This window comes from Marmota marmota, unplaced genomic scaffold, assembly GCF_001458135.2.
Source record: "Marmota marmota marmota unplaced genomic scaffold, marMar, whole genome shotgun sequence".
NCBI lineage: Eukaryota > Metazoa > Chordata > Mammalia > Rodentia > Sciuridae > Marmota > Marmota marmota.
Window position 1 is genome coordinate 22,335,879 of NW_026000241.1, and position 22,847 is coordinate 22,358,725.

A 22,847-nucleotide genomic window follows, 5' to 3' on the forward strand; every position below is an offset into this window, starting at 1 on the left:
TATAGTATATATAATTCCAGTTTCAAATTTGTTACATCAATTCCATAAACACAGGGACTAAAAGTCTCATGCTGCATAAACTGGGAAGACTTTAGGTGTTTTCACGTGCTATATGCAAGGAACAGAAGACATCATTTGAAATTTGATTTTGATATCAAAAATACTAAAAGTAGCAGTCAAGTGGTAGAGATGCTGACCCTCTATAGGTGGGTAGAGAATTCACATAAAACTTTAGCAATGACTTTAGACTACAATTCATTCGAAAACTCTAAGCCACACCTATAAACAGATATAATCTTTTAAAAATTCTGCCTCAAATGCCACAGAGTTGAGATAGGATAAGTGGAAGTGCGCAAATTTTAGAGGTCACCGTTACTGTCTCTGTCACCAACATAACCATCACAATCATCATTAATACCTTTATTTTAATCTTCATATTAATACAATCATGCATTCCTGATACATAATGCCTCCCTAGAATTATGATATTCAATGACTGCTATAAAAATTATATTAAATTTTGTAAGCTGCAAAGCAACTTACAAAAAGTTTAGAAAGCAAATTAAAAGCACCTATAACAATTATTTTTTGTGCTCCTTTCTAGATTCTTTCTATGTATGTGTTTTAGGACTCAAAATCAAATTATTTTTCATTTATGTTGTCTTTTTCACTGTGCAGTATGAATAGTATTTTTCATGTTGTTATAAAATATTTATAGTTTATTACATTAATTTAGCTAATAATATAAAATTCAGTAAATAAGGAGGATATGCAATGATTTTTTTCCTCCTAATTTTAGATATTGGTTTACAAACGATTTTATACTACTTAACCTTTGACCTATCAAAGCAAATGTGAAGTTGTCAACACTTCAAAAAAGTCCTAACACTCTTCCCTGAATGAGGATAAAGGAAAGCTCTCTTGTGTAATACTTATTAGAAGTCACGTTACTGCCTAGGTGCTTGGGATACCATTTCAAATGATCCTCATGTTATTGTCTTATACAAATAAGGAAGAGCTAATGCATTACCATCTATATCATAGGAAAGGAAAAAAGCACACTTCAGGAAACTTAAGGAACCCTCATTGTTAAATAATTATTAAATAGTGGGAACAGGAGTCCTATGTACCTTCTTGACTCTAGCAGCCATTTCTAATTTTTATACCATACAGTTTCCTATTCAGAGCTGCATGTGTGTGAATGAATAAAAACAGTGCCTGGTGGCAAATTTTTAGATAAGATCAACACATAATCAAAATCATCTTTCATTTTGTCTTTCCACTGAACTTTTATAGCACACAAACTTCCCTTAACCCACAGGCATATTTTCATTTATTTTTTTATTGGGAATTAAAGCCTTTGTAGTTCCAAGCTGATTCTGCGAAGGACTTACAAAATTAAGCACTATATTACAAAGCACAACTAAAAACACAGCAAATCAACGAACAGTTGAGAACAATATTCTGAGAAAACACACAATGTACCCCATCTACATCCAATTGTCCTGATAAATAAGGCCAAAAAGGAAAACTATACAGTTCTTTATTTCACATTGTCAGTTCCAAAGAAGCATACCTTTTCACCTGGAGAGAGATTCTTGTGAAGCCACTAGACTTTAGCAGCAATTCATCATTTACTTATTGACTTAAGGAACATTGGGCTAAATATGAGACAATTATATCCACTGGTCATCTCAAGACAACTAGCAAGATTTCTTAAATGTTTGTGTCATGCATCACTCCTCTGAGAAAGAAGAGGTTAAAGCATTAAATTTTGAATCAGAGAAAGCATTCCAACAGGGACGTACAATCATATGGTTCTGGCATTTTGCTTTCTGATAGACTAATTTAACATAGAGTCTAGAGAAATGTTAACACGTCTGTTAGGCAGCATCTCTCCAGCCTCAGATGTCTCAAGCATGCCTCCGGCAAGTGCCGACTCACAGTCAATTCATGCTTGGATTCTCTAATAGGAGCCTCAAGTGCCCACTTTGTGCTGTTGATTAAAAAGGGAGCCATGTAAAAAAAAAAAAAAAAAAAAAAAGGGAGCCATGTGCTTTCAATACCAGATGTGCCGACTCGTGCGCATGCAATTAGCTTACTTCAAGATCTATTGTTGCCTGAAAGTGCTCTCCTCCTCTGTTGCTGTCATTGTAGGCTTTGCCCTTCTGCAGATGATGAAGGTACTAAGTGACACTATGTGCTGCTGCTATGGTGTGCCCTATGGCTGCTGCTACCACTCACTGTAGAATTCTACTGCAAGGACAGCATTTGGGGATGCTGCTCTCCATGGGATGTGTGTGCTGCATCCACAAACGGCACGTTGACACAGAGGGTAGTCATATTTCCAGCACCCCTATGCTTGCTCTATATAGTGTTGGTTTACAGATAAGACTAGGAAAGCTTTCCTCCACCTTCAGAGTGCAAAGCATAAAATGGAGCTCAGAGAAGCAGCTACCCAGGGGAAATGGAATAGCCTAAAGTGGTACAGTGGGGCTGGGGATATAGCTCAGTTGGTAGAGTGCTTACCTTGCATGCACAAGGCTATGAATTCAATCCCCAGCCTCCCCCGCCCCCCACACACACACACACGTGGTACATCAAAAGCAACTTTGGTGGACACCAACCAACATCAATAGCAACAACAAAACCACCCCAGGTGGTGCAACCAAGACATAAAATATTCATGGACAACAAATCTTTTGGGATGATGTATTTCTCACCTCTTCTCTACATTTCTAACCCTACAAAATTCTAAATCCCTCTAAAAGGACATTAAACAGAATATATTTTTTAATTATCCTAGTTAGTATACTCTTGATGGTACATACAAATAAGTCCTAGAAGAGCCAATATATGATGAGAATTTGAAAAATAGAAATGTACTTAGAGGTTTTTAACATATTAGTAGTCTAATTGTACAATATAAACTAGAATGTTAAGAAATGTCTCTCTCCACCTCCCTCTCAATCTTCGCCACCTCTAACTTCTGACATTGCCTTGGCCTTTATAAAATGAAAAGGCACAAAAATGCTAATTTTAATGAAAGGCACTTCAAATGTCTTATAAAGAATGTTAGTGATAGTACTTAAATTGTGGGATACTTATGAACATACAGTGATCAGGAGAGGGGTATGCAAACTATAGCCCAAAGTCCAAATGCAGTTCTCTTCTTATTTTTACAAATAAAACCTGTATGGAACATATCCATGCTCATTCATTGTATAGTTTTTTATGCTACAATGACAAAGTCAAAAAGTTGTGACATAGACCATATGACTTGCAAAATCCCAAATATTTATTACCTAGACCTTTATAGAAAAAGCTTGCTGGATTATGAAATGAAGATTAAATTTTTCTCTCCCCTATCCTTCCCCCTGGGAGCAGGAGATGAGTGCAGGGACTGGCTTAAATAAAAATGATGTTTATATATCTGAAGAGTCCATTTGCCTAAGCTTCCTTTGGGATAAGTTACTTGAATAGATCAATAAAAATTATTGTTCCACAGGAAAAGTCTTTTTTTAAAAAGTCTCCATTTTTGTAATTTAGTGAACCTTATAAATGCACCAGCGGGAACATAATAACTCAGCATGCACATTCCTATGTGTCAGATACTTGTACAAATCCCACGTACAAAGTCCAGCTCTGCAGAGGACTGTTCTGATATCTGTCACATGTTGTGTTATGTGACAGTTCTTTATAACCCTGTTCTGTTAGAGACTTTATTCTTTGAGGGCACGGAATGCATTCTATACCCCCTTTGCCTTGGCTCCTTGTGGCTCTGTAGAAGGTCTGTAAATATTAGTTGAATGAATGAAGAAATAGAGCAAGTTTTCTTTATTATAACTTATTAAAAACAAAAAAATTCAATTAATTAATATATTTAAAGATATGCAACTTTGTAATCAAAATAAGTGTACAGCATTTGAGGAAAGAACTGAAACTGATTTTCACGGGTGGCTTGTGGGATCACTTATAACTCTGCATCAGGTCTTTTACAGTAAATACAATTTAATGGCTAAGTGTTGCTAATGAGAGGTACTAATGGACCTAATTTTTAATTAAGAGATGGAAATCATTTGTAATTAGCTCATACTATCCATGAAAACAAATGTTATTTAGAGCTTGAAAAATATAGTTTTTCCTCTTTGAAGTAGCCTAAATACTGCCCCCTGTTCTCTGATGATATGGGATAGTTTTAAAAAGTAATCCTTACCCAAAGAGGCAGCATAAAGACAGGCTTCAAACAATGCTTTATCTGAGCATCACCCATTCCAAGTTGATGGGGCTTTCCAACACAAATTTCTAACAAGCAAAAGCAATAGAAACAAACTGCATATTATTTTAACAGTGAATTCCATCTTCACTGGGGTAGGCACACTTATGAACAGCTCCATGACACCTAAGGACTTCTTATTCGACTGCTATGTTCTGATTTACTAAACTTTTTTTCTGTGAAACCTCATTGTCGAATTGTACTGATATATACTGATAACATTTATTACTTCAACCTATTTTAGCTGGTGTGCAAAAGGATATAGCAGAAAATAAATATATGTTCCAGAAGTTCTATATATCTTTTCAATGCATCTTTTAGCCCTATTTTTCATTTCTCTTTTTTTTTGTTTTATTTTTCCAAACTCAAATTCAAATTCTGAACTCCAAGCTTTTAGAAAAAAGGGATAGATTTCTGTTCTACTTTTATTCTCCGGGAATCATAATCTTTAGCTTGATTCCATACTGATGCCCTTCAAAAAAAATTAAGCTCAAGGCAACTAAGATAAAAATTTGATGACAAATTATCTGTAGTTTTCATATGTGCCTCATAAAATCCAACCATGTAAAAAAATGATGTTTTATCCTTCATTTACATATTTTCTACTAAAATTTGCTTAAAATAAGGGACCTTTTAAGGAGTTCTAGTTGTTGGGGAATTTTTTTTTTTTTTTTAAGAATAGTTTCCTGATTTTGCTTGAAAACATAGGAGACAGTCCCAGCTCTGTTTCCCAAATTTTCTTTTGAACCTCACTACTCTTGTCTTAGCTCTTTCCTCCCAGATTATCATTATTTTTAAGTGTATTCATTGTGGAAGTTTAAATATTTACCTTATACTCTTCCTAAGCAAAATACTCCTGAAGTCATGCATAATTTATTAGTGACAATAAAAGACCAAACACAACAAAACCCTGATATGTAAAATTATCCCACATATCTAGCAGTTTTTTGTATTCACTTGACTTCCTTAACTTCTGTCATGTCACCCTAAGTCCACTTAGCTACCTGTTCCCATGACCCACACTTTGCCAAGAAACAGTGCATTATTCAAAGTCTTCAATCCAAGTACCCCAGTACACTGTACTTCACACTGAGAACTCTGGTCTCCATATTTTCCATTTTCTTCCTCTCATTCTTTATGGACTGCTTCTTCTTTCTTCCTCAAAACCACTGTTAACCTCTTTCTTTCTTTCTTGCCAATATCATCAATGCACATTGTCCTTTTCTCACTTCACTCAGTATATTTTCAACCATGGGTTAACTAGGCTCTCTTCTTGGCTAATGATCACTACAACAAGACAATCAAACATCTTCAAAGATTAGTTTTGTCTTGGTCAGCTTTTCATTGCTGTGACCAAAATACCTGACAAGAATGACTTAGAGGAGCAAAGAGTTATTTTGGTTGTGAAACTATTTGGTTTCATGGTCAACTCTAAGGCAGAAACATTGTGGCAGAAAGGCATTGCAGAAGAATACTGTTCAATTCATGACATCTAGGAGGCAGAAAGAGAGTAAAGAAGGAAACAGGGATAGATATAGTCCTTAAGGCCATACCTCTAACAATCTACTTCCTTCAGCTATACGTCACCTGTCTATAGTTACCATTGAATAGTCTATTCAAATTAGTAATCCATCAAGTGGATTAATCCACTAATGAGATCAGAGTTCACAAAATCTAATATTTCCACCTCTGAATATTGCTGCACTGCATAACACATGAGTTTTTTTTTTTTGGGGGGGGACATTCCAGTTTAAATCATAATAAGTATGAAAATAATCTATGGTTTATAGCTTCAAATAAACCCAGGTCCCTTCAACTTTCTATTGCTTGTTGACCCTCTGACTCCTCAGTTTTCCAAATCTTTGTTCATCCTAAATTCTTACCATGCCATCTCCCAGCCACTCTCAGAAGATGATGGCACTTAATACTTCATATAAAAACAAACAAAATGTTTCATTTGGGAAATTTTTTACCAAAATCAATAAATCAATTAGTTTTTTTCTCTATTTTTTTAATCATTTCTCTACTTCTCCTCAAAGCCAATTTGTTGTTTCCTGTACTAGTTACGACCCTTCCTTACATAACATTGAATGTTGTTGCTTTTTACCCTTAACTGTACCATCAAATTCACTATTGATCTCCATATAACAAAATTCAATGACAAAATTGAATTTTGCCACTATAACAAATTTTTGTGTGTGTACATAACAAAATTTCAGGACTTATGTCAGTGGATAGTACTCTTTTGAATTACTATCATGATTTTGATTTTTGAAACTTCATATTCTTGTTTCCCTTCTATGTGTATAGTTGTCTTATCCAACTTCTCCTTTGGGCTCCATTTTCTGTCCATTCTTTATTTTTAAGTTCTGGTTACTTCACTTCAAGCACATTCTGTGGGCAAATATGGCTTAATTCCATGGTGGTAATTCCCAAATCTACCTCTGCACAAGAGATGGCCTCTGAGTTCAAGCACATACATTCAACATCTATTGAGCATCTCTACCTGGCTGCATCATAGGCATCTCAGACTCACCATGTTCAGCAATGAAGTTATCTCTTTTCCTCACAAACCTGATCCTCCTTTCTGTGGTTTAAACCCTGGGAAAAGATACTTCAGGGCACTGAGGAAATTATAAGCCAAATTTAAATCATCTTTCTCTTTCTTTCCTGATATTCATTTGGTTACCAAGTCCTGTTATTCTACCTACTTAACCTGTCACACATTTACCAATCTTTCTATTGTCCTTTACACAACTTGAGTACATGCCAACATGATCCTTCCATAGATTCTTCAGTTCAGTTCCTTCTCTTCTATTTTTGCTCTTCTCCAATATATTCTTGACCTTATAGTCAGAAAGATCACATCCAATTCACAACTTTTTAATATCTTCCTGTTGCCATTGGGAAACAATCCACGCTACCTATCTTGTGATATTGTTTCTGCTTATTTACTTCTCAGGCTCATTACTCTACTCCCCATATCTCTGAACCTATCCTTGCCCTTTTTGACCATGTGTAGTTCTCTGAACTCAATACACCCTATCCTCATGACTCTTTGAACATACTGCCTCCTTTGATCTGAAACTCTCCCCAGATACACTCTTTATTTAGCTAATTCCTAAGTGTTCTTAAGTTCGTATTTAGAGAATTCATCCATTGGGACCCTTTCTCTGACATCTCCTCATATGTTATTTGTTCTTTCTTTGTACCACCATAATATCTCATGCCAATAATGATAGTATAGTTGTAGCACTTTTATACAGGATGCATTTTAAGCAGGTTGTATATTTTACTCCATGTTTAAAATAACTATATGAAGTTTTTGTTACTTCCCCAGATAAGTAATCTAAGTGACAGAAAGGTTAAGTTTTCTCAAATTTCCACAACTAGTAAATGACACAAGTAGGTCTGGACTGAGGCATCTTATTTAAGTGTTCATCAACATCGTAAGTTTTGTTAATATTGAAGCATTTATGCCACTAGAAATCTGCTTCTACCTAACTTTCTAAGCTTTTAGAAGGAAGTTGCATTCCTAGTGCCTAGCATAATGATTGCCACACAATATTCTTCCAATGAATGCCATATAAATAAGTAAAGGAATAAGATGATACATGACTCAAAGAAGAAAGGGTTCTTACACCAAATCATATTTATATTGATGTAATTTTGGTATATGTCAGAGTGATATTTTGCACCAACAATATCAAATGAATTATCATATACCTCATAATCTTTCCTATTTATAAGAATTTCCATATCCTGTTTGCCCATTACACCTTCCCACTCTTATCCAGGTGATGAATTCCTATTCATTCTTCCAAATCCAGCCCAGAACTCTCTTTTTCCCTGAGAGTTTCAAACCTTCTTTCTAGATTTTTCTTCTTCCTCCCTCTATACATTTAACACCACAAATAATAGTAACATAAAGTTAGATCCTGATATGTTTTACAAGAATCTTTTTCTATTCTTATTAGTATCACCAAGACTTGAGTGCAGTATCTAGCTCCTATAAACTGTTCATTAAGTGGTTGAAATATTGAGTAAATGAAATTAGGTTGGCTTATGTCTTTGTAGATTATCCAATCAGATATCTTGACTCCAATAAATTAGAATAATTTGATTGGCTCCTACACTGGCAAAGAATTAACAATTTGAGTTGTCCAATATTGGCAAGTTGAGATAATTGGGAAGGAGATACTATAATGCCATGGCCTGTGTCAATTTTCTAATATGGTCAGTGGTTGGGTAAAGAATATACCATTTTTCAAGAGTTACTGAAGCTCTCCCATTAGAATGGCAGGTCTATTTCTACTTAAAGATAGACTAAAAAGGTCTGTATGTTTTCATCAAACCAGCAATCAAATCTTACAAGGGAGAAATAACTATAAAATCTTCCAAAATGCTATTTTTCATATGGAAAATCTACTGGTCCCTTTTTGTGTACTGTACTTCTTGAAATTTAGAAACATTTTTTTTTTGTAAATATATCTGGTTTTCTAGCTCTTCTGTGCAATCCTATTTCTTCTTCCTAGAGCACACACAAAACTGCTAGATCAAGTTTCTTAAACTATTACTTTTATCCAATCATTTATCTGCTCAAGAACTTTCAGTGACTTTTGTTTTTGGAACCAGATGGAAACTTCAGAGCATAGATTTTCAGCCAGGGTTTCTGCTTCAATTGATTTGGGTAGAGCCTGACCCTTGATGGGTATCTAGTAAATATTTCTGACATTTTGATTGCTTTTCCTATTGTGTTCTGGAAAGTGAAATCAGGACACCTATGTGAAGGAGAGCTCCAGATTGTGTCTTTTGTCTTTTATTATTATTTGCATTGATAAATTATCAAGAGCAGATAGATGCCTGTTGTTAAACAAAGACGCCATATGTTCAAGTAGAAGCTGGACACATGAAACAGTCTATTCATGATGTCACATAAATGAAAAAAAGGCACATTAAAGATATGGCAGGTAATACACGTTGAGGAAGGATGTGATATTTTAAATAATAGCAATTTATATAGACCTTGAAGAGAACCCAAATAACTTCACGTGGTTCTTCAATGGGGACATTCTTACTTAAAATTCCTAGATGAGTATTTGGCCACGAGCATAACTAAACAATACATAGACATGAGAAAAAGATTACCCTTCAGATGCTGGGTCAAGCAAGAGGGGTGGCCAGAACCATGATGTTCCCTGTTTCAAAGCCACCATCCAATGCCAGACTCAACTACTCTGTGGGCTCTTTAAGTCTGTTTCTGGACATTGTTTCTTGCTCTTTCCAATGTCCTTCTTAGTTTTAATTTTATGTGCTTGCCATCTAACATGTCAAGGGATCATAGAGTACAAAGCTCTTCAAACTGCCAATATTTCATTAAATTAAAAAAAAAATCAACAAAAATGAACCATCGTATCCACTTTCCACTTTGCAAGAAACCAAAACTCAAACTTAATACAAAAGCACAGGATCTGTGCAGTTCAAAATAAGAACTAACTTCTTCATACATATATACTCTGGCTGCATCACTAAATTTTATGAAACAACTTAAATATTGCTAATTAAAATCCTCAAGACCCTGATGTCTTGTTCTTCAAGGAACCTCTGCCATTTTATTGTATAAATGGAATATTGGTGGTTTCACTTATGATACCCAAAATATAATTTTTGGAATAAATTTAAATTTTTGATTCATTCAACAAATAGTTATATTGAGTACCCTGTGCTGGATGCCAAGCAAGCAAAATGGGATGATTTTCTGATTTCAGAAGAATTCTGTTCTCTAAAGCAGTGCTTCTCAATCTATGTTAATTTATCTGTGCCCTTTTTAATATTTTTTTGGCTTAATATAAAATCCTTCTCCCCCTTTTCAAAAATTCTGGCGACCTTGTCCAATGCTGAGACTGACTGATACATAGAACACAGACTCTATCTTCTGTGTATCCTTGGAGACAATGTGTCCTTTCTATTTAAAAGGCGATATATTCATTTTCCAGGCATAAAGCTGGATTATCATATTAAATACACTTTTCCGAACTACATATACCCCCTGCCAAACTGACATTCAAATTTCCTGTGGCCACCCCTATTGAGAATCACTGCTTTCAAGAGTTGTGGAGAAAAGCAGGCAACCTCCATCTCTCCCCTCCAATCAAGTCTTTAAAGGAATGAGAATTTTCCTACCTGACACAACAGCTGGTGGAGTATCATAATCCTGTCTTGGGATTGAATCTTTGAATGAAAAGAGCATGAGAAAGAATGCAATGAAGTACAAAAGAAAATAAAATAGAATTTTAGCTTTAAAACTTGGAACAGCCCATTGTGTGTCACAAGGTCACCTCACCCCTTGCCTTCAAGGCATTCTGACCCTAGTTCACAGGTGACACCATGGTTCCCATTACCCTCACACTGCACATGTTCTTGAAACCAGCATGACCCGCTGGGACAACAGGGACATTGTCATCTCCCTCAGTCTGTTGGATCCCTCCCTTAAAAAATCAATATGAAATTTGTACCCTCCCTGGATGACACAAAAAGTTTACATTTGGAGGGCACCCAAACATGTTATGAAGCAAAGTCCTGGAGAACCATAGGAACAACTAAAATTTAAAAGAGAAAAATGAAACATTTGCACATTCTCAGACTCTGTGGAGGCTTATGCATTTTGAAGCCCAAGTTTTGTGAGTAGTTATTCAGCTGCAGTCCTGATCAGAGGCAGAGCAGACAGTGCTTTCTGACCTGGGTGGAGCAGCTTTTTGTGTTATAATTGTGGGAACAGAGATACAAAGACCAGAACCTATTAAACAGGTAGCTTTCTTTTTTTCCAAAGTGTCCTAACGTTGGAGGCGGGGGTTGGGGGGGGGGATTGAGAGAAAGCTTCATTAAATTATATAGCAGTCATCGCAAAATGTAGGGTCATGGGGAACCAAATATATCTGCTTTTTGAAGATGAAAAAGAGACTTTGGTTCAATACAATTCCTTTAGCCAGGGATCTTAAAAAGGAAAGTGGGACATAGTCTGTGGCCTTAGCCCCCCTTCTAAAAAAGGAAAATTTTAATCCTTCCCCAACTCTCCTTGGGGGGATACATTATAAAAGGGACCTGGTATTATATGCATTCAAATAAACTGCCAAAACATGATTAATAGATGCTCTTGTATGAACTCTTATTCATATGATCTGTATTCCATTTTAAAAGTTAAAGGTCCGAACTTCATTCTTCTGGAAATTTGATAACTTTGGGACTATCACAAAATTCTCACTTTCATCTCCTTTCACAAAAGGATAATATTAATCACTCTCTGGAGTCAATGGCATGTGTGAAGACAGATTAGAACTTGAACATAACAAAGCACTTTGACCAACTGCTGCGAACACTGATCAAAAGATTCAAATGCAAATAAACCTGTTAGGAGTTATTTTGTTTTTCAAAACAGGTAAGGAAATTAGTGAATTAATTATAATCTTCAAATCTAGAAGAAGTAGAATAATTTTTAAAGTGTTCTCCAAATGCTTTGTTAACAGTGGTAGTAATCACCAGTTACCTTTAAGAAAAAAATCACAATCACAAAATCATTACCACTCCAAAACAAAAACAAACAAAAAGTTAATTTTTGGATTACGCCATTGATATTTTCCAAAAATATATTTATAACATTTAAAAGTAAATAGAAGCAAATAATGTTCATTGTTGATTACTAGAGAATACAGGAAAGTATAATGATTAAAATAGATATTAACCCAAATCCTATCTCTTAAAATAGCCACACTTGCTTTGTATTTCTCTATAGCATTATTTTATAAATATTTTTCACAGTTGATCTTGTATTTCACAAGTACAAATTTATATTCAACAATTTGCTTTAATTGTATACTTAACTCTTTTTCTAATTATTTTAAACTTTTATAATGTAGGCATTACCTTTTGAGTTTATGGATGGTTTATAATTTAATGGTTATTTACTAGATATTATTTTAAAAAGCTGCATCAAACATTTGTGAGGCATAAAACCTACTCTGTTACTTTAGAATATTTCTATAGACTGGCTTCTCAAAACTATAACCATTTGTTCAGCCAGGATATATGTTCTGAGGTGTTTTGACTGTGCACCTCGCTATCTACTGATTCTTGTGCAAATTTAGGTTACTACATGATACAAACTATATATGAAAATGTTTCCTATACCTTCAGTATAATGTGCATGATTTTGATGATTTTCTTTGATGAGATATGTATGTGCGTGTGTTAGGCCAACATGCATGTGTGAATTGGCCTTATCTTTTGTTTCTTTGATTATAATTTTTTCCACATCTTTTAGCATTCTATTTCCTTCTTTCAACTATCTGTTCATGCTCTGGCATTTTATGTGTTAAGACTTTTCTATTGCATTGTTAATTTATTTTTATAAATAGCAAAAAGTTTAATAGTAGCAAATAAATATTTCTTGATATTAGACTTTCACTTAATGTCTACTTGTTCATAGGTTGTACAACTACCCTTCAAAGTTCATTTATTTTACAATAAGACTAAATAAATTTTAAAAGCTATTTCTCTCTATCCCTATTTTCTTTCTTGTGTGTGTTTGTAATTAGTTGATTTTTTCCCTGAAAATGCATTTAAGGAATTGTATTCATTATCATTTTATGATACTATTTACTGATTTTGGAGTCAATATGATACCTTATATGTCGCTTCTTATAATTCTCCACTGTGATACTTATATTCATACCTAATAATGGATAAAAGACACTCTTAAAGTGCAACGAATAATTTTCACCTGGTACCACAGGAGTTTTGGAGCAGTGAAGGAGTGATATGAGTGAAAGACACTAGAGAACCATGGGAAATCAGTGGAGGACCAATTACAAGATAATTTTTGTGAGTAGCTATGGTCACACCATGGAAATCCAAATCCATCAGGAGGCTCGGAGAAACAGAAACTAAACGGCAGATAAGGAACGTTCAGAACAAAATCTTTTTATTTCTTTAAACAGATTCTGGTGACATTGTAAGCCACTGGTGACCAGCAACTGAACAAATAAAAAAGAGATAAGAAACTTGTAAAACAAGATTGTCATGCAATTCAGAGATTCTCATAATACAGTCAAGTCCCCAGTGGCTTCTGCTAAAGCTTACAATAAAGTGATAAGAAAATATGGATAATGGGGCTTTGGTTCCATCAAAGAAATCCTGTGACCAAAAAAAAAAAAAAAAGCAGAAAAGCTAGAAAAATTCTTCAAGGTCAGCAGAGCCATGGACTGACTAAAAGAGTAACACTGTTTGCATGTGATTCATTTCTCCTAAAGCCTGTAGATTGTGTCCAGTTTAAAAATGGGTAGAGAATTGAACAATAAATATTTGAAGTGGCAAATTAGAGAGAAAGGCATATTTAACTACATGGCACCCATTTCAAAATGTGGGGTTACGTGGGATGAAATATATCTCTTTTATGAAGACGAAAAAGAGGTTTTAGCACAATGCAATTATTTTAGCCAGGAATCTTAAAAAGAAAAGTGGGACAAAAACATGTGGTCATCAACACCCTTCAAAAAAAAAAAAAAAAAAAAAAGAAAAGAAAAGAAACAAATTCTAATCTGGCTCCACCTCCCCCCATCACTCCTGAGCACTGCCCTATTCTAAATGATTCACTGGATCTCACTGCTCTGTGCCCTTGGGATCCATCTGTTCCTGGAGCTGAGGTCTCTATCTCAATCTCATTCCTCACTTCTCACACCTTGTTTTTTTCTTTTTTAGAATTTTTGTGAGCTCAGATCTCTGAAAGACTCTGAGGAGACCCAGGATAGAGACACTGTTATATAGTTGTAGATTAACTGGCTGCAGCAAAATGGTGGAGAATGGATTCCAGAACATTGAGACTGAAAGCAGAAAGTGTAGTTAGGACACAGATTATCACACAAAACCAAATGAGGCTCAGAGCAGAGCCTCTGGAAATGTGTCAATGAGACACAATCAGTGGGTCTTAAAAAATAATTGTATATGGTGGTAAGGGAGAAGGGCAGGGTCCAGATTCAATCCTAGATGCGTGGTTTGGCTGCTGGCATTAGTTTGGTCATAGCATAAACTTGAAAGAAAACTGGGGTAGGAACAAACAAGATGAAGAGGGTTCAGTTGGAAGGAAGCTCAGGGAAAGCTCTTGAGATTAGTTTGGGCCATGCTGACTCTGAGAAGTTGGAGGGAAAGTTACATGGAGATAGGAAGTGGTTGGATAAATGATTTCAACATTCTAAAATGGGGTTAGCATTGAAGACTCAGACTTAACAGTCTTCAGCACAGAGGGCAGGGTTCAAAATCATGAAAGGGAATGGGATTGCTTAAGAAAACACGTGGCCTGAACAGTAAGTTAATAATGAAATCCTGATTTAGCAACCTATGAAAGAAAAGAGAAGGAATGTTCTGAGAATTTGGAGGAAAACTAGGACCATCTTGGGCAATGGTTACAAACTGGGAGCTCTGGGGATAAACTGGATCTAGTATTAGAATATAAGTAAGATTCACATCAAAATCCAAATATTCAGTTTATCTTAAGAAATTGGACGGTGAGACTACTCTAGATCTTTATATCCGTTTGGGAATAGCTGTCTGCAGTTCAGCAGTGGCTGTGGTTCCTTGAAAAGGTGTCCATATTTCAGGTTGCCCAATGGACCATCTCTCCCTATCATTTGCCCAACAGTTAGGAAGAGATATTATTCTTATTCCACTGAAAATATCTAAAATAAAATCTCAATATCATGTATATCTGTATGATGTGACTATGTTTATAATACTGGAAAATATAAAGAAAGTTATATGATATATTTCCAAGGTATATGCTTGAACTCAGTCAACTTCATTCATTAACATGACTCGGCCAGGCTTCAGAGAAATTTGAGTTTGCAACCCTGGAACACTATGTGAACAGCTAAAGGGGTGGAGACTTTAAAGAAGTCAGTTATATCACTTGAAATGAAACAGAGGAGGGAGTTGTACTGTGGATTAAATAGTGTGCTCCAACCCTTCTGGAGACCTAGACTGGACTCCACTACTTAAAATCCACTGGAGGAAGAGGGGAAAGGGCAGTTTATTTTATAAGCACATACCAACACTGGACTAGGTACACTATGATTTAATACTCACAACATCACTGGGATAGACATATTATTATTTCTATTTTGTAAAAGATGAAGCAAAGGTTCAAAGAGAATAAATAAGTAACCTGCTTAAACATGCACAGCTTAATGAAGGGGTAGAGCCAGGCTTTGAACTCAAGTTTGATTCCAAAGCCCATTGGACTTTCCATGATTCCAGGCTGCTTTCCCATCCGTGGAAATGTTGGAAAGAAGCAATTAGGTGGGAAACTAACCTCCACTACATAATAGCCACTCCAAATGCCAATGAAAAATTTAGATAAAATGAATATATGATGGCATATCAAAGGATTATAGTCACAGCTTAAGAAAAAATTATAACAGCATTCTAAACACTAAACAATGACGTTTTGTTGAATGAATCAACAAAGTAATAGTCTTTTTCTGCCTCCCTTAAAACCTCATTAAAATTTAAACTTTTGCATAGTGTCATGTTATACAAAGGCTTATAATGTTTCTAAGCATTATTTAGTTGCAAATGTAAAGGAAGAAATGAATAGGAAAAGAAAAAAAAAAGCTAGAGGAAATCTGGTGCTAAAGCTAAGCACATGCTCAAAACTACTATTCTCTAAGTAAGGGAGCAGTGTCTATCATTATTGAATTACTATTATTATTGGCTATTACCAGCTGTTTAAAACTTGTGGATACAAATAAATGCATGCTTATTGAAAATGTTCAAATACACAAACATATGTTTCTTGTTGAATCAATGATTATTATAATTCTGAGTCTGTTCTGTATCTTTTAGCTTATTTTTTTAATTTACTAAAGGATTTCAGTCATATATTCACTTAACCCAGCTCTTATATTTTCACTAGTACAAACACTTAAATCTTAGCAAGTACTGGTTTTGGTTTTGATTCCAACAGGTAAAATTTATAAGGGGTTTCTATGATTTACACTGTAATTTCTTTTTTTAATTTACCAGATTTCAGCTTTTCATGCAATACAGTAAAATTGCATTTCTATGCTCATCAAGAATTTATAATCATTGAAGGAAAAGGAAGGTGATAATGGAGGCAGTCTATAATGGAAATATGATAAACTTTAGGCCTCCCAACACTTCACCTAGGCTGGGGATGTAACTCAGTGGTAGAGCACTTGCTTAGCAGTACATGGCCTGGGTTCAATCCCCAGCACAAGAAAAAAAAAAAGTAAGTAAATAAATAAATGAAAATACTGTACTTGGGACTTGCTTTATTAGCAATATACAAATTGACTACAAATAATCTTTAGACAGGCATAGTGGCACACTCTTGTAATCCCAGGGGCTCAGGAGGCTGAGGCATGAGGATTGAGAGTTCAAAGCCAGCTTCAGCAAAAGTGAGGTGCTTAGCAACTCAGTGAAACCCTGTCTCTAAATAAAATACAAAATAGGGCTGGGGATGTGGCTCAGTGGTTGAGTGCCCCTGAGTTCAATCCCCGGAACCACCTCAAATAATAATAATAATCTTCACACAATACTGAAAGCAATAAAAATACTATCTTCAAACTCTATCTCCTTGATGAAAACGATCTGTACCATAGTTTATAGTTAAAAATATAATAATTATAGTCTGAGGCATGACTTCCAAAAATATAGATCTGAAACCTAAGAAAATTTGATCCTGACCAAGCATCCAGATAGTTAAGTTATCATCAATTGCTTTTTATATGTTCAACTACTGAGGCCTTAGAGGCACTTTGTTCATGTTAATAAAACTAAATGTCCTTATTGAAACAATGTGACTCTTTCCATTAAGGTGTATGGATTTTCTTATTTAGGGCATATTAGTAAGGCCTCAGTGGTCATGTCAGAAACTTCTTATATTCTATAAAGCCTATGAGTCAACAACCTCTACAAGACAGCAAGCCACCACTATAAGGTAACATTCCCAATGCACAGCTAGTGTGCGTATGTACATAGATCTCTGCAAATGATCCCAGCACCTCTGTGGGGAACCACAGAATTGGTGACTAAGATGCATATAGACTTAAAGATATAAAATCATAGAGTTAAATGGGCCCCATATATCAAGTGCAAAGTTTCAACTATGTGGAGAAGGAAATTATGACCAGATGATTCTATTTTCCTGAGGACAGAAAGAAAAGAAGGTCTCAATAAAGATTTAGATCTAGGATTCTTGATTCTTGGTCCATTATTCTTTCTAAAATATTTAAGCTGCCTCAGTCAAAATAAAATCTATTTTCTTTCTACATCTTTAAAACTGATAAGATTATCTGCACTAACATAAATGAAAAAAAAAAAAACTTTAACTGCTAATATCACATGCTGTTTTCACCCTTCTTAATAATGGCAATTAACAAAATTTCAGTATTTTAGTATGTATCTGCCTTCTTGAACATATGGGGAATTATCTTTAAAAAAATACATGAAGTTTTGCCCATGATTCCAAATGCTTTGTTGATATAAAATCAAAACTGCAATAGATATTTTCTCAGGACAATTCTGTTCCTCAAGGAAAAACAAATAGGACTAGTCAAAAATATCCAACTTATAAGAAAATAGCAAGCACATTAGATTCCCTTCTTTCTTTTCAATATCATCTTTGTCATCCTTTCCAAAAGAATTCAATTATGTCAAATTCTCAATAGATTTTCATTAATTTAAGCATTGATGATAAAATAAAAAAAGCTTTTTCATGATCATAGTCAGTTGGCTCCTTAACTTGTGTAGAACCTGTTAATGATACATTTGCTGAACTGTTAAGCAGCTGGGAATGGTAAACCAAGCTCAAGTACATAATCACAGGTTCTAGATTTGCAGATGCACTTAAGAGGTTTCCTTTCCCAAAACAGACATTATACCTCACACACTGCGTTCTAACTGAAGTTTAAATGCAACACAGTTGAACCCTTAGCTTTGTCAATGTGACTAATTGTGCCCTGGAATTGAACATGCATGAACGCGGCTTATTCACACTGGAACGTGATAGGTGTGTTAGATGAATGTACAGAACCAGTTTCACTAACAACGCCAATGAAAACAGTATCACATCTTAGTGAAATCCAAGAAAACAAAACAAACATCAACTCACCGTTCCTGTTGTTCCCAATGAAAGGTGGTTCATCTGCTGTGTCAGGGGACCCATCATGTTGGTTGGCTGCATGGACATAGGATGGTCCATGGTTGGTGTAATCACAGCACCCTACAAGCACATAAATGTTCATCTGAAAACATATTCTGCAGGGAAACTTTTTTAAAAATTAATTATAGTAAACTATGTTTTTCTGTTAACATCAAATCCATTTACTTTTTACTGAAAAGACTGAGTTTAGCCTCATATGATTTTTATATTCATGCATGTCATTTTGTGCCTGCTAAATAGATGGCATTAACAACTTCCATTTCTCTGATGTGATTTATATGTGATTTATCTAAACATATGTCATTTATATTTCTAACATTTGATGTAGAACGTATTCTAACAAATCATATTTAAATACACTTTCGCTGTTCTATATGTAAATTTCTCTGACTAAAAATATGAACATTAATGAAAATTCACTATTTTTTTGATATTCAATAAAATTTTAGGTTTATTCCACTTGTCCATGATTTATATAAGTAATTTTTACCCCCACCCTCTGGTACTGGGGATTGAACCTGGGAGTACTCTATCACTGACATATATTCACAGCCCATATTAGTTTTTATTTTGAGACAAGGTCTCTGAAGTTGTCCAGGCTGACCTCAAACTTGCAACTCCCCTGCCTGAGCTTCTCCTGTAGCTGGCATTGTAGGCATGCACTACTGTACCTGGCTAGATATGTATTGTTGATAGCACCCATACAATCTAACACTGGGGGAAAAAAATCTAACACTGAAAGAATAAGGCAGGCTCAGATGGGTTTTTGACTAGATGTCTTTGAAGGACATATTAAAATCTAACATTAATGACCTGAAAATTAAAGGTGCTGTTTTCCATGTTTTTTCCTCCTGATATTTTGACCTATGTTCTATTTGTACTTCTGACATAATTCAGAAGAACACTGACCTCTATTAAAACTGATTGAATTTTTATGTTCATCCATAAATTATAATTTTTCAAAAGAGGAAAAATGTCAAGGTTTTTATAAGATGTTATGAAAGGTGTGTTACAAGAATTCATATTTTGATTCCTTATAACTGTTGGAAATACAAAAAGTGTACATTTAAAAGATTTCCATGGATGCATCAGGTGTTATAAAGCTAGTGAAGAATGGAGTCAGGACCTGGTACTCTTCTACTCCTCTTTCCCTATCCTACTAGGGACAATATTTTTTTAAAAGCTAAATTTAAAAATTAGGGTTGGATGGAAGCTTTCAGATTATATCATTATAATACCCCATTTCAAAGATTATAGGTCAGAAGTTCATAACAATCCATTTAAATACTCAGTTGTAATAAAATAATTTATACCTGAAAAAATTATTTTCCCCTAAATATTATTTTCTTCATTGTTACTATTTTCCCCTGTGTGTATGTAAATATTTTGAAGAAATAAAACTAGGACAGATGCATGTAAATAACAAGATCTCAGCACCCAAACTAATTACCCATGAGCAAATGTTTCCTAAAATATTTTTGCTCAGGATGATCAATTACATATGGTATTATTCAAATCCAACTTTCTCACTGTATCTATTAAAAGATAGGCTACCGCTCAGCCTTCCCTATGGGCTCCTCCCCATTCTTTTTCAGGGAGAATACAAATTGAATCAAATATTTAGAAATACTTGATATCTAGAACCAGTTTTCTTCACCAAGGCATTTGGACTTTTATGCTGAAATCAATCAGGAAACATATGCTATTTCATAGGCCTGTGGTTGTAATTAAACCTAGTTGTGTGTTCGTGTTTTTTTAATTTCTTGATGCTTTATTGAATTATCTTTCATCAGGATATTTCTTAAATGAGAAATATAATAACTAAGATAAACTTTAATTTTAATTCAGACAGATCATTTTTTCTTCCTGCTTTCTGAAACTCTTTACCAATTTTACCATTTTTTTTTCCTTTTTTTAAAAAAAATACTTACTGGCCTTCATTTCAGGTATTTGTTGTGCCAGACCAGAAGTAAACACTTTAAGAAGAACTAGGGTTCTTCTTAAATCACCTAGGGACAAATTATAGAATAACCTCAGAGTTAAGATGGAAGTCCTGGAGCATTTCTTAATCAAAATGTGGCACTTTTACAACATACCAATCCTGAGCAGCCACCAGACTTCAATTCTCTTTTTGAACTTGAGACTTATGCTTTCTTCTTAGAATATCTGCCCCTAGACATTCCAACAGAGCTTAGCTACCACAATTCCAGATGCCCCTCAATCAAGGATCATTTATGTAAATCAGAGATAAAGACCAAATTGTGTTTGTGAGGATATTTTCTTCTCTGGGCCCCGAAGGTCGCCCTTTCCCCCACAGGATTTCCCAAGGGCATGTGAGGTAGACTTTCTTCTTTGTTTGGGAGGCTGCATGCAAAAGAGGTAGGGCAGTGCAGCCAGCCAGGGATGAATCAAAATTTATGCCTGATAAGAATAGAAGGATTGAATGCCTGCACTTGGAATTAATTTAGGAAGGACTGTCTGGTCTATTAGAAAATAATGAATAGGGACTCATTTGATTACAGACGCCAGTGTGCTGCTTCTGTGTATCAACCAGGAACCTGACAATCAAAAGGAAGAGTGGGAAGGGATTTGTCATAATTTGAAATTGTAAATAGCAGCATGAGGCACAGAATGGAAAAATAATGTAAGGGAAAAATTCCTTTCTTAAATAGATCAGTTATTGTAAATGAACAATAATAAAAGAATGCGCAGGTGAGCATATGTAAGAATATACATTCTTGTTCACGTTCAATACAAATATTCAGTGGATAAAGAATTCCCATATAAAGAACATTAATTCTTTAATCTCAAGGGAATGGGAGAAATTTACAATTAGTGAATTACCTGGATATAATTGAAAAAAAAAAAAACAACAACTTTTTTTTGGATGATACTTTGTCAGGGACCATTTAAAGAGTTTTAAGTGTTGACTATCTACAACAAAAGAAAGGTCCTTGTCAGTTCTTTGCTTATCAAAGACAGCAGAATCTCTTTTGTATAGCATAGACTAAAAACAAATAAAAAGAAGAAACAGAGAAAAGGAAGGCATAAAAGAAAGAGGAAAAACCTTATGGTGGTTAAGGTAAAAACGAGTGCCCTCAACCATAATTGCAGCTTATTAAATACACTGTCAACTCTATTCCCACTCAATGCATTTAAGCCATAGACGGAAGAGTGTTTTGTGACAGATGTTGCCAACACATTAAGGGTAATTTTGTTTACTTGAAATGTATAGAATGTGCTGTCTGACAGAGTTCACTTGGCAAACGGGAAAACAAGAGGAAACAGATTTTTCATTTTAGCATCTCCGGATGTCTGGGTTTGCTCAATGTTTAAGCTGCAAAGAAAAATATTGTAGCACGCTGTAATATCACTAAAAAAGCGCAGTAACCAGGCAGATAATGGGAACATTGGGTCCATTTGAGTCACCGCTTCTGAAAAAACAAAGCTGCTCCCACTCCATAGACAAAGGGTAGATCTAGTCACCCTAGTTCTGAAATCAACAATCCAACAGTAATTTGGGTAAAGTTTCCAAAGATCTTCCTGTGTGAATTAATATACCTGACCTAAGGGTGGAAAAGCATGTGTGCTGTTAACCTTTTGCCAATATTTGAAAGCAACTTAAAGTCTTTGAAAGTTTATCAGTTTCCCAACTGAAATATAAGACCATGCAAATCAAAGAAAACATTGGGCAGCTTCTCTCCCTTCAGGAGCGCACACCTGATGGCTTTTTACTCAGTAGTGATGCCAGGACGTGGACCAATTAATATTCTGGTGACAATGGGTATGCATGCCAGACCAGAGATACTCCAACTATGGCGAGTGGGTCCGTAGCAGCAACAGACCAAGTATTAGACTTTCTGTGTTTTAGGCCCTGAATGTGTTTTAATAAACTCTGCAAGTGATCCTGGTAAACACTAAAGTTTGGGAACTATACTTTTCCTATGAACTGCCACTGTCTAACCACTATTACAGTTCTAGAGGCAAACACTTCCCTATAGTTTATTTATGCTGTTTATCCATTATTGGTTTTAATCCAGTCTTATTAAGGGGCACAAGTCTGAATCTAATAATCACATTATATCTCATTTTATTCAAACAAACCAAGCCTGCCCTTGAGCTGAATAATTCAGGCCTAAGCTGATTCCACATGCTTCCATTTAACCAGTTTGATTGTATTGCAATGCATTTGAGAATCCCTCCTCTTTGGACTCTTAGAAAGTCTTGTATTTAAATCATAGCAATGTCAAAGTGAAAGGTAAGAAGGTTATTTGCACAAAATAAGATGAGAAAGTTATTTGGAGATTATTAGTGGGGAAAAAAAAAGAAAAAAGAAAT

At 35.0% G+C, this 22,847-nt stretch overlaps 1 protein-coding gene across 11 annotated transcripts in view; it reads right to left on the minus strand.

The window, feature by feature from the left end:
- The window catches only part of Rbms3 (RNA binding motif single stranded interacting protein 3), a 1,302,406-nt gene that overhangs the window by 46,221 nt on the left and 1,233,338 nt on the right, over positions 1-22,847 (minus strand). For 7 of the 11 annotated variants that reach the window (XM_048795441.1, XM_048795438.1, XM_015489550.2 and 4 more), the window contains 2 exons: positions 18,459-18,569; positions 10,460-10,507 (listed from right to left, as the gene is read on the minus strand). In XM_048795441.1, the coding sequence (XP_048651398.1) occupies positions 10,460-10,507; positions 18,459-18,569 (159 nt within the window). The remainder of the gene's footprint in view (positions 1-10,459; positions 10,508-18,458; positions 18,570-22,847) is intronic. The other 4 variants (XM_048795444.1, XM_048795440.1, XM_048795447.1 and 1 more) reach the window with 1 other exon arrangement.